General features: G+C 39.2%; 1 protein-coding gene across 2 annotated transcripts in view; it reads right to left on the reverse strand.

Moving 5' to 3' along the window:
• LOC133755952 (24-hydroxycholesterol 7-alpha-hydroxylase) overlaps window positions 1-17,951 on the reverse strand; it is a 95,384-nt gene that overhangs the window by 38,742 nt on the left and 38,691 nt on the right. For both annotated transcript variants that reach the window (XM_062186219.1, XM_062186220.1), the window contains exon 8: window positions 3,384-3,517. In XM_062186219.1, coding sequence (XP_062042203.1) covers window positions 3,384-3,517 — 134 coding nt within the window. The remainder of the gene's footprint in view (window positions 1-3,383; window positions 3,518-17,951) is intronic.

A 17,951-nucleotide genomic window follows, 5' to 3' on the forward strand; every position in this document is an offset into this window, starting at 1 on the left:
TTCCATAGTGGCCTAACCAATTTGCATTCCCTCCAACAATGGGTTAGTGTCCCTTTTACCCCACATCCTCGCCCAGCTGCTCCTCTTCTGATTCAGCTCTCTACCTATGGCCTGAGAAAGCAGTGAAAGATGGCAAAAAGTGCTTGGGCCCCTGCACCCATGTGGGAGACCTGGAAGAAGCTACTGGCTCCTGGCTTTGGATCAGCCCAGCTCTGGCTGTTGTGGCCATTTGGGGAGTGAACCAGTCGATGGAAGACCTTTCTCTCTGTCTCTCCCTCTGTCTGTAGCTCTACCTCTCAAATAAATAATAAATAAAATATTTTTTAAAAAGAAGATGAGAGAAATCACACTGCTGGTTTCTTCCTTATTGCCTTTCACAGGGAAATAAATGTGCCACAGAGACAGGTGGCAGGGCTGGAAGATAGATCATGAAGGAAAAGTGGAGGACAGAGAGGCACAAAGGAAAGAAAGGAATCTAGAATGTTTGTGAGAAGGAGCAGGACAAGTATAAAACACATAAAATATATTTTAAGTTTTTCATGATGTAGACACCAGACAAAATAGTATAAAAAAACTATAATGAACTTAGATGCAAAAATCCTTGGGGCACCTGGATCCTGGCTTCAGATTGGCACGATGCGCCGGCCGCAGTGGCCATTGGTGGGTGAACCAATGGCAAAAAGGAAAACCTTTCTCTCTGTCTCCCTCTCTCACTATCCACTCTGCCTGTCAAAAAAAAAAAAAAAATCCCTGGGGCCAGCACTGTGGCGCAGTGGGTTAACTCCCTGGCCTGAAGCGCCGGCATCCCATATGGGTGCTGGTTCGAGACCCGGCTGCTCCACTTCCCATCCAGCTCTCTTCTATGGCCTGAGAAGGCAATAGAAAATGGACCAAGCCCTTGGGCCCCTGCACCCACGTGGGAGACCTGGAAGAAGCTCCTGGCTCCTGGCTTCGGATCGGCGCAGCTCTGGCCATTGCGGCCAACTGGAGAGTGAACCAGTGGATGGAAGACCTCTCTCTCTCTGCCTCTCCTTCTCTCTCTGTGTAAATCTGATTTTCAAGTAAATAAATAAATCTTAAAAAAAAATCCTCAACAAAATATTAATCAAAAAATTTAATGATGCATAAGAAGAATTAAATACAATGATCAAGTGAGAGTTATTCTAGGTATAAAAGGCAAGTTCAACATTCAAATGTCTATAAATGTAATCCACCTGTCAACAGGCTAAAGAAGAAAGAGCATAAAATTCTACTCATTGATATAGAAGGGCACTGGGCAAAATCCAGCACCAACTCATGATAAAAATTCTCAGCAAACTATAAATAAAAGGAAAACTTTTCAACTTGATAAACAGCATCTTTAAAAAAAACCCTGCAGCTAGCTTTATATTTAATGGTGAAAACCTGCTTTTTTTCCCCCTTCAGATCAGGAACAATGCACAGATACCTGTTGTCACCACTAGTAGTCAACATAGTGCTGTAAGCTACAGCCTTTGCAATAAGGTAAGAAAAGGAAATAAGCCATATAGAACACAAAGGGAGAAATAATCTACAAAAACACTCCTAAAGCTATGAGTTTATCCAAGGTATAAACACAAAGTCAATTTACAAAAATAATTTTTTCTTGAACAATACAATGTACAGTGTATAGCGTACAAGCAAAGTACAGCTGAAAACCAAAATTTAAAAAAATCATTTAGAAAAATCCTAAAATGAGTAAAATATTTTAGTATGAATCTAACAAAACATATATGGGATCTGTATGTGTAAAAACAACAATCAAGGTACCCACTAACAGATGAATAACTATGCTGTAATTTATTTGGTCAGGAATAAATTATGAATCTATTTTTATTTTTTTAACAGTTTTTAGCTGATGTTCATGAAGAGCAATGAGTTAGCTAGAACTGTGCCGTTAATGAAAGGAAATCTCATCTAAGAAGGTGCTCTGTCACACCATCATTGGGTCCTCTGCTGGAAAAGTAGGATCAAGTTTCAAATAATGCCTTTTAATTGTATCTTCTAGTATTACAGATGTAGGACAATACTATATCACACCTCTGCGAATCTCAAATATCTGTATCTGCTTTATGATTTAAGGCAATGACCAAAGCTTTATCAAAGCTGTTTTAATAATATTCCGGAATGTTTTCTTTCCAGGTGATGATTGGGAAGCTAATGAATATGAGAGAAATTGACATTTTTAGATTTGATTAGTGTTTATAGCCCTTGTCTATAATCATAAGACCCAGTGGCTTTTCTACTTAGGGCTTGTTGAATTCTTTACATTTAGTGGAGGGTTAAGCTTGTGGTTATAAAGAAAATTGAAACTATATCATTGTAAAAATTAAAGGAAAACTAAGAAAAAAATGAAGAAGTAGGATACAAGGAGGGAGGAAAGGACAGTGAGGGTTGGAGGGATAGGGAGGGAAGTATCATTATGTTCTTAAAACTGTATATATGAAATACATGAAATTTACTCCATTTATGTAAATAAAAAAGTAAAATAAAATTTTAAAAAGGAAACTAATTTTTTTAAAATGATGCTAGGTAGAACAGTAACAGAATTTTGCTACTTTGGAGGGTTTTGTTTTTTACCCCCCTTCCACTTTAATGGAGTATGCTAGGTGTCTCTATAATATTGTTCAGATAACTGCAGAACCTGGACAAGCTGTTGCTGCTATTGATATGTTACATAATGCTATTACTTAGGTTTGATTACGATAAAGCAATAAAGTATTCTCTAAAAAGTAAAAAAAAAAAATGGATAAAAAATGTTATATAATACACAAAGGTACACACACACTGGAATACTGTTCAGCTTTAAAAAAGGAGGGAAATCCTGTTATTTGCAACAAGAAGAATGAACCTGAGAGACATTATGTTAACTGAAATAAGCCAGGCCCAGAAAGACAAATACCAAATGAACTCACTTACATGTGGAATCTAGAAAAGCTAATCTCATAGAAGTACAGAGTGGAATGGTGGATACTAGGGCATAGTGGCAGAATGAGCTTGAGGAGATAATGATCAAAGGATACAAAATTCGAGTTAGATGGGAGGAATAGTCTAAGAGATCTGTGGTACAACATGGGGACTGCAGTTAATAACAGTGAATTATATTCTTGAAAATTCTAAAAGAGATTTTAAGTGTTCTTACCACAAAAAAAAAGCATGTAAGATAATGCATGTGTCAGTTAGCTTGATTTAGCCATTCTATGCTGTATTCATAGATGAAAACATGTTGGACATGATAAATATATATATATATATATAAATATATATAATTTCATCAACTAAAATAAATACATGTAATAAAATACACGAGCAAAGTATGTACTTTTCTAGATGATTGATTATTTCAAAACAAAAACAAAGCTCACCAAAATTTTAACTGGCTTCATCACTTTTCTAGAAATGATACCAGGGGCTCTTAAGCGAATGGCTTCCAAAATACACCATTTAATTAGAAGGAGTTTCTTCAATTCATCCTCAGACAGCTTAATCTTATCTTTACCTGTAAAGATAATTGTAAAAAATATGGACTATTGAGATCAGAAAGTCATTTCGCATAAGCTTACAAACACAGGCTAAATATTGCCTCTGACAGCGAGCAGAGTACTACTACAAAGGCACTTCAAAAGGTTAGTGGAAAATGAAATGAAAAGAGAAATTTATTCTGGTGCAAAACTTTTTTAAACACATGCATATGAGGGGCCTTCAACAAGTTCATAGGAAATTGTATACTATGGAAAATAAAGATGCATACATTTTCATGTACTTTTGTATGGCTGTTATTTTTTGCTTCCTTTTCTGTAATGTGGTGAATTGTGATCTAACTTTGGTTCTCTCAGTCCTATGGCTATCAAATGGCTAAGACAGTCCTTGTCAGAAAGGTGTTCAATTTTCACTTATCTTTCTCTTTCTTGTCCAAATTCTCATTCCACTTAAGGAAAAGGCAATAAAAGACTGGCATCAAAAGCACAAAGAAAAGATATGAGAAGCAACTTGGCTTTCTTCTTCTACATGCCCCTGTTAAATCATTTTGCTTTTCCTTTAAGATTTATTTATGTTATTTGAAAGGCAGAGTTGCAGAGAGGCAGAGAGAGAAAGGTCTTCCATCCGCTGGTTCACTCCGCAGATGGCACAACAGCCAGAGTTGAACCGGTCTGAAGCCAGGAGCCAGGGTCTCCCACGTGGATGTGGAGGCCCAAGGACTTGGGCCATCTTTCACTGATTTCCCAGGCCATAGCAGAGAGCTGGATCGGAGGTGGAGCAGCTGGGACTCGATCCGGTGCCCATATGGGATGCAGCACTACAGGGAGAGGCTTTACCTGCTACACCATAGCACCGGCTCCTGTTTTCACTTATAATCTTCATTTCAGAAGGCTCCAAAAGAACATTAGGAAAAGAACAATGGGACAGGTGAACCTCGGCTGCAATGATGAACCCTCCTTCTACACAAGCTGCATCAAACCTCCCTAATGTAACATGCATATTTTATCTAATATTTACACTGAAGTCACCTGATAAAGGACTAGAAGCCAATCTTTGTACCACCCAAAGTATGGTCAGAGCCTAGCAGTCAAATTAAATAGGCTGGTTCATGATATTTCAAGTAAAATGTCTGCATTTTGAAAATTTGTTAAAACCAACTCAGCTTTCCATTTGGTTTTGACAGTACTTGCTTAATAAAAGTTAACAACATTGCAGGCTAATTCAATCAGACCATTGTTCTCTTTCGCATTTGTTTCCCACCATACAGAGACTGTGTGGATGAGAGTGAGATACAGAGTCTGGAGCCATAGCTTCCCGTGACTCTGGATGAGGCTTACTCAAAGCTGGTTGTGTGCTGCACAGACAATCTTGTCTGTCATTATAGACAGTATACCTGAGGAGTCAGATGCAAACATCTTTAGTCAGTGGAGTCTGGGAACTGAGGTTTTTGCCTCTGGTTGTCATAATCCTTACAAGGGTGCTTCTGGACTGCATTGAACTTGACAGGTCCCTTAGCACCAAGTAGGGAGGCAGCAGGCACTGAGTCAGGCTCTATCAGTATTAAAACAACTAAGGCACAGCTCTTGCTTAGTCTTGTAGGAAGATAAAGGACAATCACACAGGTAACTGGTGTATCATCTAGGCAAGGTAACTACTCTGTGAGAAGTTAATATTATATGATAGTTAAAAGCAGATAGGGTTCATGTTTGACTAGAGGAAAAGAAAAAATATTCTCTGTATCTGTCTCTAGAGCTGACCTTAATAAATATGAGTTCATAACGAATTACGAAATGGTCCAGCTTCAACATTGTGAGATAAATGGGTAGAAATTCTAGTTAAAGAGGGGTTAGCATTGTGGCATGGAGGGTAAAACCACCACCTGCAACACTGGCATCCCATATGAATGCAGGTGCATGTCCCAGCTACTTTACTTTGAAATCCAGCTCCCTGCTAATGACCTGGGAAAAGCAGTAGAAGATAGCCCAAATGTTTGGGCCCTTGCCATCCATGTGTGGACCTGGATGAAGCTCCTGGCTCCTGGCTTTGGTCTGGCCCAGCACTGTCCATTGTGGCCACCTGGAGAGTGAACCAGCAAATGGAAGTCCTCTCTCTCTCTCTCTCTTTCTCTGACTCCCATAATGAATGAATAAATCTTTTTTTTATAAAAAAAAAATCTGGTCAAAGGAAAAAGGAAGAACAAAGGGAACACTGCAGAAACATGAGTCACAAAAATCTACTAAAACACAAATTTTCAGAAAGTAGCAATAGGTCTAGTTTGCCCAGAAGATGGGCTCTATGTGCTAGATCAGGAAGAGACCCACAAAGGCCACCTATAGATGGTCCTCAGGGCCATTCTGAAGAATTTGGAGACTAGAGAGTTTGGAACCCTCCTATTTTAGGCTGAGGGAGACTAAAACAGTTCAACAATGAAACAGTGACATATAGCATGAGCACTATTCTTTATTAAACTAAGACCTTCTGCTTATTTTCCCAGAACTATGTGACCTAATGTTAAAAGGAGACAAGAACCCTATGAGCTCTTTTTGTTTTAATTTTCTACTAAAACTGATGGGAAAACAGTAGATAGGCCTTCTGCATCTTCACAAACTGAATACCAGTTTCTCCAAATTGTGTCAATGAATGGTTTCTAACATGTCCAATGTTTGATGGAAGACAAATGTTGTATATGCAACCAAATGTGCAAAATGTTCCATGCTCCTGGAGACTCACTGGACACATTAGTATTTTAAAGGCTTTGAAAAATTCTGCAGTAAAGACAGCTGACTATACTAATATTTCCAAACATTTTAAAATATGGAATGTTTTCTACCATTATCTGTAGAAGTAAGTCATTAGCTATTTAATGAGGACATAAAAGATAACTCATTATACAAGGGCTCTATACAAAGGCGATTCTCAAACAGCGAACACTAGTTTTACTTTGGGCATTACCAACACATACCCTATGTCATGCATGTGGCCCAAACTACCAATAGCTTATGTTAAGAACCAAAAACATTATTACCCACTGAAAACCATCTTGAAAAACCATGGGCAGATAGTAATACCAATACTAACTTTACATTTTTTCTTCAACTATTCTTATATTTTCTAAGTCTAACTTAGAAAAATAATTTGGAAAATCCCACTGGAAGATACTAGACTTTATTAGCATGGACATACTATGAGAAAGAATTTTATTTTTTATTATCAACTATACAACTAGATGATTTGATTAACTTTTATTGAACTCTTGATTGGCCAGGATTTCAGAAGTACTCAAAAATCATATCATTTCTATTATAATTATATCTCCATTGTAATTATATCAATTACATCTGAAGAAGGAATGCCAGTGTGCTTTTTGGAAATCACTGGTCTGAGCTTACCATTCTCCCTTTTTCCTGCTGAGGACATAGCTAATAGCATGGACGGGTAAACTATGACCAGCCAATCAAATCCAACTCACTTCCTGATTTGTAAATAAAGTTTTATTGGTAAACAGCAATGCTTACTTGTTTATTTGTTATCTATGACGATTTTTGCACTACAGTGGCAGAGCTGAATGGCAGCAACAGAGATCTTACATTGCATAAAGCCTAAAATATTTAATCCAGCCTTTTACAGAAAAATGTGGCTCAGCCTAAGAGCATTCAGGGGACAAGCTCCTGGTGTACCTCCTGTTGCTCAGAGGTCTGGACTTCATTCCGGCACTCAGATTTTACAAGCACTATAAACTCTGCATGGTCTGCACAGCACACACCATTTATATAACCAAGTCAAGCATGATATCTGAAAAGCCCTGAAAAATATGGCTATTTTATAAGGAAAAGACAGACTATTTCTCAGGGAGAGACACGTCTTTGTTTAGAATGGAATCAACTGCAATTGTCTTGAAATCCTGTTCACACGCCCAGAGGACGTACAGGCATAGATACTGTTAAGGAAATCAATGTCTTGATATTCAACTTTCATAGCTACTGTTTTTGAAAACCAATCTCTCTAAGAGGAGAATGTGGTCCAGTTCTCTTGCTCACCTCCCTAATGCAACTGTTTTTTCCTTCTGGTGCAACAGAACGCCTCAGTCATTCCAATTTTTACTCTGCTGTCTTTTTCCCTGAGGTGCAAACATCTCATGAGTACCAAACAAAAAGGGTGATTAGATAACCACATGGCACCAAAGGGAAAAGCCTTTGAAAGCAAAGTAAAACAGGCACAGGAAGGAAATATTGAAATTAGACACGTCTCACTGCATCTTTTTTTGTCAACAAACTGGAAATCTGTTCCTGTTTGTTCACCTGTCTTAGAATTAAATTTCAAAAGCAGGAACAGGTTTGTTTGAATTGAAGAAGTTAAGGCAGGTCATTTTTGTTAGAAATTAACCTGCGTTTGTTGGTTAGTTGGACAGAAAAATTGGCTTTGAAAATTATGTGGCAGCCATTTTTCATAACTGAATGAACTAAGTCTGAAACTTTTGATATTAAATGTGTTAAACAGACTAAGCACATGGACAATGTACAAGGACTGACATCCATTGTGATTATTTGAATGCAGGATAACAAACATTAGACATCAGCTTAAAAATGTGTGAAAGACTATAAAATTCTTTCAGAAGGAAAAGAGGGAAAGAGGGAGGGGGCAAGGAGGGAAGACGGGAAGGACAGAGGAAAGAAGAAAACCTCTTACTAATAGCACACAAGTAAACTGGAAGAGAAGCCTGGCGGTAGAAACCCTGAATGTCTGTAGTGAGGAACAGTGAAAGGTAACTGGGGCTGTTGCAGTGTGGAAGATGAAGAACATAAGGTTGGAGATTTCTGAAAAGAGACAGAGTCCAGCTCATGGCAGATGCATGCTATCTGAACAAGGTGCCAAGAAAAATTCTCTGGGGTTAAATGGAAAGTAGGACTTTCAATTTTAATGTTTGTTTGTTTGTTTATATGTATTTGAAAGGCACAGTGGAAAATAGAGAGAAAGAGGGAGAGAAAGAGAGAGAGAGATGTTCTATTAGTTCACCTCCCAAATGCCTGAAACACCCATGAATGGGCAAGGCCAAAACCAGAAGCCAGGAACTCCATCCAGGTCTTCCACCTGGGTGGCAGGGATCCAAGTAGCTGGGCCATCATTTGCTGCCTTCCCAGGCACATTAGCAGGAAGAAGTAGAGGAGGTGGGGTTCACTGTGATGCTCTGACTTGGGATGCAGGAGTCCCAAGAGATGGCTTAGCCCACTGTGGCACAACATTCACACTAGACTTTTAATTTTTTTTTTTTTTTTGACAGGCAGAGTGGACAGTGAGAGAGAGACAGAGAAAAAGGTCTTCCTTTGCCGTTGGTTCACCCTCCAATGGCCGCCGCGGTAGGCGCACTGCGGCCGGCACACCGTGCTGATCCGATGGCAGGAGCCAGGTGCTTCTCCTGGTCTCCCATGGGGTGCAGGGCCTAAGGACTTGGGCCATCCTCCACTGCACTCCCTGGCCACAGCAGAGAGCTGGCCTGGAAGAGGGGCAACTGGGACAAGTTGGGTGCCCCAACCGGGACTAGAACCTGGTGTGCCGGCGTCGCAAGGCGGAGGATTAGCCTAGTGAGCCACGGTGCCAGCTAGACTTTTAATTTTAAGCTGTTTCTTATTGCAATGTAATTTTTCCTTTCCTCGTCCCATATCTTTAAAATACTTTAATGAAGTCAACTAACACCTAACTTTAACACTTGGAGGGTAAAGATCTGAGTGATATTCAATGAGGCAGTGTCATGCAGAAGGGGTAGAAAGCAAAAGAGTGGAACTGAGAAATGAGCAAATGCAGGAACCAGGAGTCCAGAGGAAGCAAGGAGACACACAAACCTCCACTGCTTGTTGCCTTTCCCATTTCTACCCCCAAAGATTCCTAGAGATCTGTGGAAGGGTTCAGATTGATTTCACTGTTACCTTGCAAACCAAGGTGCCCCCAGAGGATGTTGCTACAAATAAGTTAGCATTAAGCTACAACTAAAATTTTTAATCCTACTTTTCCAAAATTGTTTTTCTTATAGTATCTACATTGGGCAAATTGATGTACCTTCCCGTCTCTTTGTCTCCTTGTTTCTCTCTACTTTACTGCAGCAATAGGACATAGTAAAGAAATATTTTGTTACTTGGCCCAACAGTTAGGGTTTCTGTTGGAAGTCAGATTGAAAACACTTGAAGGTGACTCATCTATTAGAACACAGGCTATATTCCGGCCCTGAAAAAGTTTAGATTATAGTAATGGTGAAGTTTCTAGCCTCTTTTAAAAAATAAAGTTTTTATTTTAAGAATTATTATTAGACTAATAGAATCATAAAGTGCAAAAAAATGTTTTGTATTATGTAAGACAGAAATAATATTAAATTGAAAATATTTAAAATTATGACTTCTAAATGTATAAGAGATGTAGACTACACTGGGAAAAATAAAATAGCATTCTTGGGGATGGCAAAGGAAAAGAAAAGGAAATATACCAAGTTTTAGAATATCTTCATGATTTTTTTTATTATAACAACTTAGATACGGCCCTGTACCCAGACTGTGCAGATTTCAATGCACATCTGTGGTTTTCTCTTCCAGTGCTGTGATTCTAAAATTAGAAGGCTCCACTTGGAAGAGGGCCAAGGTAGTCATCAAAAAGGCTGGAGCCCAACAGAGAGGGGACCAACACTGAAGACAAACCAGGAAAGGAGCTAACGAGGAATTGGGGTAAAATTCAAAAATCATCTGTTTAGCTCTTGGCATAAATGTAATAAAATCAAACCTTAGGATATTTGAAATCAAATAAAAGAAAGGATGATTCTTGCATTCAGAAATGGCAAAAGAAGTTTCTAAAACATTATATACAGTTTTAGGATTACAAGCTCACAGTGACAAGAGCATTCTAACGAAGTAGTTACAAATTATATAGTAAGAACACATAATAGATTAAAATTCTGTTACTACCTGCTAATAATTCACTCATCACCAATTTATAACATATCTGTTATGTTCTAATCCAAACAGAAGTGCTATAGGAGGCAGGAAGAGAATAACACTAATTTTTTGGCCACCAAACCTCACAACTTTTTGGATCACTTCATCTATTCCTTACAGCTACCTGCCACCTAAAATAACCTCAGAGAGGTTAAGGCACCCAAGGAGACAGGTGAAGTGATAGAGACTGAAAGTCTTCACCCTTGCTAAGTATCACACTACTTCCCCAAAAAGCAGAAAGGAATGAGAAAGGCAGAGTCACTGACTAAACAGAACCTTGGATGCCAGGACACAAAATAATACCTGGATCTAAATAACTAATATAAATTTTGTAGGAGAGGAGTTAAGTGTCAGGTGAGTTCATCCTTTCTTACTCACAGCCTGAATGTCGCCTAAACCTGGAAGGAGGAGTAGAAGTAGGCAGAATAAAAACTAACTGTAAAATTCATCACAAAAACATGATTTCTTAACAACAGAATCAGATAGAATTGATGAGTCAAACACAATCACTAAGGAAAGCCTTTACAAACTGGCTTCTCTGATTCTTTAGTATTTCAAGCCCTTATGCCCCCCGACCCACCCCAACACACACATACACCAGGGCTTCAAAGAATTAGTAGAAAATCACATTTAAAGATAAGTTTATTTTGGTGCAAAAATCTTTTGAAGTCCATGCATGTCTTCTTCATAATGTGCATAGGAGGGGCTGCAACTGTGGCGCAGTGGGTTAATGTCCTGGCCTGAAGTGCCGGCATCCTATATGGATTCCAGTTTGGTACCTGGCTGCTCCACTTACGATCCAGCTCTCTGCTATGGCCTCAGAAAGCAGTGGAAGATGGCCCAAATCCTTGGGCCCCTGCACCCATGTGGGAGATCCGGAAGAAACTCCTGGCTCCTGGTTTCTGATCAGCGCAGCTCTGGCCGTTGCGGCCACCTGGGGAGTGAACCATCGATGGAAGACCTCTCTTTCTCTCTCAGCTTTTCCTTTCTCTGAATCTTTCAAATAAATAAATAAATCTTTAAAAAAAAATAATGTGCATAGGAGCCCTGGACTAACATTTAACTAATAACAGAGAAAAAAATACATGTTTTGACAGAAAAGGAGAATGGAAGTCCTTTGCTGAGTCATTTAGACCTTTGGACTCACAGTTCTGCACAGACTGAATCAGAAGGTGGGGTCACAAAGTGGAGCTGAATATTGTAGAAGACTCTGTACTTCCCCACAGAAAAGAGACCAGTTGTATAATGCCAACAGATTGCATGGAAAGATGAAGGAAAGCGAACAATCAAATCCCTCTGAAATGTAAAGAACATGTTTCTGTAGCCCACCACCTCTTTCTTGACTTTTGAAAGCGTGGATTTTCCATTCTGTTTCCTTTTCTATGCCATGAGACAAGCCGTCTTTCACAGAGGCTGGTTATTCAGAGTCATTGAATAGCTTCTGTAAAACATTTAAAGTGGAGGTGTGTGCAAAAGGTCACAGCAAACATGACAGAGATTGAGCTTGAGATGGAAACACATGAGATAACATTTGAAAGCAAACCCTCTGATGTGATAAACCTTCAGCAATGCTTCCTGCCAAAGTTTAGTCAAGAAATCTACTCTTTTTTATAATGATCTTTAAGGTAAAACTGAATAATAAAATGTTACATTAGACTATCATTTCAGAAAATTACACAATAGCTTTAAAAGTATAGTACTTCTGTGACTTCCACACAGGAATAATGAGCAATGGCACCAGTTGCTGCCACAAAGTAAGGGTAGGTAACAATTAGATTTCTGGTGTATTTCCTCAGAGGTCTCTAGATAAGCTCCTAAAGATCAGTTTTTAGAGAACAGAGACAAAACTAAATAAAAACAATAAAAATTTATGCATATGCTAAAACTTCAAAAAATATTAGTGCACTAAATGAACATCTTTCAAATCCATTCTTCCATTAACTTTATTTTTTATTTTTTATTTTTTTTTTTTGACAGGCAGAGTGGATAGTGAGAGAGAGAGACAGACAGAGAGAAAGGTCTTCCTTTTTGCCGTTGGTTCACCCTCCAATGGCCACTGCGGCCGGCACATCGCGCTGATCCGAAGCCAGGACCCAGGTGCTTCTCCTGGTCTCCCATGTGGGTGCAGGGCCCAAGGACTTGGGCCATCCTCCACTGCCTTCCCGGGCCATAGCAGAGAGCTGGCCTGGAAGAGGGGCAACCGGGATAGAATCTGGCACCCAGACCAGGACTAGAACCCGGTGCACTGCAGGCAGGCGGAGGATTAGCCTATTGAGCCACGGGGCCAGCCTAACTTTTAATAGTATCCATACATGTGCAAAAGGAGCTGAATATTCTCCTAGAGAGAGAAAAAGGTAAGAGGGAAGGAGAAAAAGAGGAAATGGGAAGCTCACTGGGAGAACTGTCTTCTGCAGCAGGCTGAGTTTGCAAAGGTTAGCTCTTTTTCACAAAACAAACTCATTTTCTTCCTCAGGCCTCACTCTGTAGTCCTCACCACCAGCACCACCCCTCCTTCAAAGCAAAGCAGCCTGCTCCATTCTTGTCATATTGTTTCAAAACTTCTTTATTCCTTTCTCCTTTGCTCAATAAATTGGCTTAAACCTAATTTTTCCTATTTAAAGACATTTGGTCGTGATGTCTTCTGTGTCCTGCTGATAACACTTAGGTCTTGTCCTTGTGGGTTGGCTACCCGGGGAGGGTACAACACAAAGCTTGATTAGCCACTGTAGGGAAAGCCTGGGTCTTTATTGTGTGAATAATGAGTAAGTCTCTCATGATTAGTCCCATGCTTAACCAATTTAGTTTTAAGATCTTGTTTGGTTTTTGTTTTTGTTTTTCTTAAAGATTTACTTATTTATTTGAGAGGCAGAGTTACAGACAGAGAGAGGGAGAGACAGAGAGAAAGGTCTTCCTTCCACTGGTTCACTCCTCAAATGGCCACAACAGCTGGAGCTGAGCTGATCAGAAGCCAGGAGCCACGAGCTTCTTCCAGGTCTCCTACGCAGGTGCAAGGGCCCAAGTACTAGAACCGGCACCATATGGGATGAAGGCACCACAGTGCCCTAGGATCTTGTTCTTTCATCCTTTCTTCTCTTTCCAGCCCTGCCGCTCTTTGTTTCAATTCTGGCATAACTGTTCCAGGCATTTGTCTCTCTCGCATTCCTCAGGAACAGAGAGGAAAGGACATGTTTGGAGAAGGAAAAGGTCATCAGGGTCTTTACCCAAAGTTTGAAATTAATTCTACTGCCCATTAGTCAGTGATCAGGTTCACAATATTTCCTTTTTTCAAAATTAAAAGAATAATTACTTCATCTCACTAAAAATCCCCACCCATCTGTAACTAGTTCATTCTCACTACCTGCCACAAATAACTGTTACAAGGTCATTAGACAAGCAAAAGTTGTTCTAAACGATATTATCTACTTTAGGACATTTTCCCCACTGTTATTTTATCCATTTGAGATGAACTGATCTTTCTAGTGAATATAGATTTTTTTATCTGAGAAGAAAACAATTATTTTATAAATATAAGAAAATATTCCTGGAATAAAGCAGACAGAATTTCTTAAAAATTGTTATCTTATAACATTACTTATATTGATAATTTAAAAATTTCTTAAATGAAGAGAGGGAGGTAAGATATCCCTCCCTTCCCCAAACACCATATATTTTTATTGTTTTTATTTAGTTTTGTCTCTGTTCTCTAAAAGTAAAATAGTCTAGTCATTTCATTCAATTTTCCATGAATTTTTTGAAGTACTCTTGTAGGAAAGGGGAATTACATCATCTGAAGATATAAAATAATAATTTCTTTGGTACCTAAAATATTAGGAAGGATATATGATTTTGCTAATGCCAAAAAAAAAAAAGAGAGTAGAATGGATCCTTGGAAGTTGATTTTGTTGTATTACTCCTAATTTATATTTCTAATAATTTACATTTATATTGTTATTCTGTTACATACAATTTTAAGTCATTTCATTAAAAAAGCCCACCTAGAATGGAATTCTCATCATAATTCATTAAATGTATAGCAATTTGAAAAGGTGTGATATTTTTATGATATTAAAGTTTTCCATCCAGGAACATGGCACGCTTTTTTATTTAGGCTGTTTTTAAAATGTACATATATGTATATAGTTTCCTCCAATGTAATTCCTGTTCCCACTTGATATCTTTTTTCAAAAGGAATAATAGTAAAATGAATAGGAAAGACAGACATAAAAATGCAAGACTTTAAAATTAGCTTAAGGTTTTTGTGGTGAAGAACAGACTGAGAGAAAGCAAAGAATAAGCCTAGAGATTGCCCTCAGAGTTTGGGAATCTGGGCACTGAGGGTGTAGGTTCTGCCCTGGGAGCCTGGCCAACGACATCTCCTTCACCGCCTCCCCTCTAGCCACCAGCTTCTTCCCAGCACCTCAGTCACTTCTGACCTTCCAGCTTTAGTTCTTCGACTTTTCTGAATAAGCACATGGCTTTTTAGCCTCTGAAGGTTTTAGGATAAAAATGTTACTATCCAAGATGCATGCTCCCATTGAAAAATAGAAGCAATAACCCTCTGGAAGTGGACTCTGCTCAACAGCTTCAGTTTGCTGTTCATAACGACATACTGTGGATGAAAGAGACAGGGATAAGGGCAGATTAAGAAAAATGCCCAGGACTGCAACATTGCTCAGAACAGGTTATTACAACCAATGGGAGATAAGGAGATTCAACAGACTGACCCTGCCTGCCCTTTCTTCTTCCATACCTGCACATATAAAAATTTCCAAAATCCCACTCTATCATTTCCTTTTTTTTTTTTTTTTTTTTTTTTTTTGACAGGCAGAGTTAGACAGTGAGAGAGAGAGAGACAGAAAGGTCTTCCTTTTTCCGCTGGTTCACCCCCCAATGGCTGCTCCAGCGGCACACTGTGGCCGGCGCCCCGTGCTGATCCGAAGCCAGGAGCCAGGTGCTTCTCCTGACCTCCCATGCAGGTGCAGGGCCCAAGGACCTGGGCCATCCTCCACTGCCTTCCCCGGCCATAGCAGAGAGCTGGACTGGAAGAGGAGCAACCGGGACAGAATCCGGAGCCCCAACCGGGACTAGAACCTGGGGTGCCGGCCCCGCAGGTGGAGGATTAGCCTAGTGAGCCCATTCTATCATTTCAAAAGAAGTTTGGTAATAGTATACTGAACCAAGCATATAAAATTCTATTCTGGAAAAAATGGTGTTGTGAATGATATCAACATAATGATAAAAATATTGATAATGATAACTTCTTTTAAGGAATAAAGGACATGGTACAATTTATAAAAGTTAGTATATTGGCCAGCGCCGCAGCTCACTAGGCTGATCCTCCGCCTGAGGCGCCGGCACACCAGGTTCTAGTCCCGGTTGGGGAGCTGGTTCTGTACCAGTTGCTCCTCTTCCAATCCATCTCTCTCCTTTGGCCAGGGAAGGCAGTGGAGGATGGCCTAGGTCCTTGGGCCCTGTACCCGCATGGGAGACCAGGAGAAGCACCTGGCTCCTGGCTTCGGATGGGCACAGTACGCCGGCCGTGGCGGCCGCTTGGGGGGTGAACCAACGGAAGGAAGACCTTTCTCTCTGTCTCTCTCTCTCACTGTCTAACTCTGCCTGTAAAAAAAAAAAGTTCATATATTGATTCTGAGTTTTTGGCCTGTGATCAATATAGAGGTGAGGACCCAAAGATATTTTACTCATAGTATTTTCTAAACAGGATAAAAGATTATCCAAATGCCTGAATAATTCTCCAACAGAATACTCTGAAAAAACAACAGGGTCTAAATGAAATATGTAGACAATAAATAAATAAGACTGATAGTGATACTGAAAGACTTAATAAAATGAGAAATTCAGAATAAGATCCATCGCCAAGCTCATAATTTGAGCAGGGATATCAAATGATCTATGGCTATCAGCTGTATCTTTTTCAGCCCACTGAAGCTAGGAAATACAGGAGAGAGTGACACTACAGAAAATTTCTTGAGTTGGGGTTTCACTAGGCCCACTTTGGCATTAAATGCAGAAATAGTGGAAGAAAGATGGGCCCCAGGAAGTCTTCAGTGGCTCTGCAGATAACCTGCATACAAGTCTCACCCTGGTCTTTACAGCTGTGTTTGTGGTTTGGAGAATCACAACTTGTTGAGTTCCCAAATGATACCATCATAGTCATTAAGGACAAGTGAAAAAGAAGCTAATAAAATTATGTATTTGGGGTAAAACAGAATAGTTTCAAGTGAAACCTCTGGCATTTATTAGTGTTTTCTTATGTAATTGATGTAAGGTTTTCAAGGTTGTTGAACAAGAAATAGTTTATGAGAAGCTCCTCTAGAATTGAGTTTCCTGGGTCCATTCTGGTGATTTAAAAACTAGGCTGCCAAAAGAAAAGGAGACCATGTGAGAAATTTCCTGCATGATATTCTATAGACTCCAAAACCATCATCTTAGATTTATGTTTGTCAGGCCATTAGTGAGACAGAGGAAGTTTTTTTTGTTTGTTTGTTTTTGTTTTTAAATAAAATAACTTCCCACTCTTAAGGAGGGTGCCCTAAGCCCCGCTATTTGGTTTCTTTCTTCAATATTTTGGAAAATGCACTGCACAAGGGCCAAGAACCTATCCGAGATACTACTTTGGCTATCAACCATTGAGTCCTGGCAGGCTGCAGAAGAGTACTGAGAGTGAGCTGCTTAAGTTAGCTAAAGGCACTCAGGTCTATGATAGGCCACAACACAGTCCTCCAGGAATGCTGTCATCAGTTAGCAAGATGGCACTGAGACCTGAGACACATCCAAGGGCAGAGAAGCTGCACAGAAGTTATAATATGGGTAAGCTATGATGATATGTAAGTTCAAGAATAATATTTAAATGCAATGACAATAAATGAAGAAAAAACCTGATAAACCAATTAAAATAATGCAGACAACATAGAGTTTGCCAAGAACACTGCCTTAGGATCTGAGCTTAATTTATCACTTTGCTAACTTTTATACTTGGTCACATTTATAAGCAGAGACAGAATCTTCTCACCAGTGTATGGTGATGTAGTCATCTGAGTCGTTGTCACCATGTAATGGTACCTGGTCACCCACAGTGTTGATATGTCCCCATATCAAGTGTTGATGCTAAGTCAAAACACAGCCCAAAACAAATATGGATTGCCTCCAAGGAAGGTTTCACTTTTATCCAAAGTCATTCAATCAGTGACCGGCAGGATTGAAATTCATGAATGTGAATATAGTTATATATTTATAATTATTAAAAGGTACATAGTTATATTCATGAAATATAATTTTAAAATATATATATATATATTTTTGCACCAAAATAAACATAGTTTAATTGTTTCCATGAACTTTAAAGTACCCTCATGCTTCTATCTATATACTTTCTGTTCCATCTTTTGGTCCAAATCTTCTTTTCATGCTGTAGGAATTTTTTTTTTATTAAACTTTTATTTAATGAATATAAATTTCCAA

The sequence above is a fragment of the Lepus europaeus genome, chromosome 3, assembly GCF_033115175.1.
Source record: "Lepus europaeus isolate LE1 chromosome 3, mLepTim1.pri, whole genome shotgun sequence".
In the NCBI taxonomy this organism is placed as follows: Eukaryota; Metazoa; Chordata; class Mammalia; order Lagomorpha; family Leporidae; genus Lepus; species Lepus europaeus.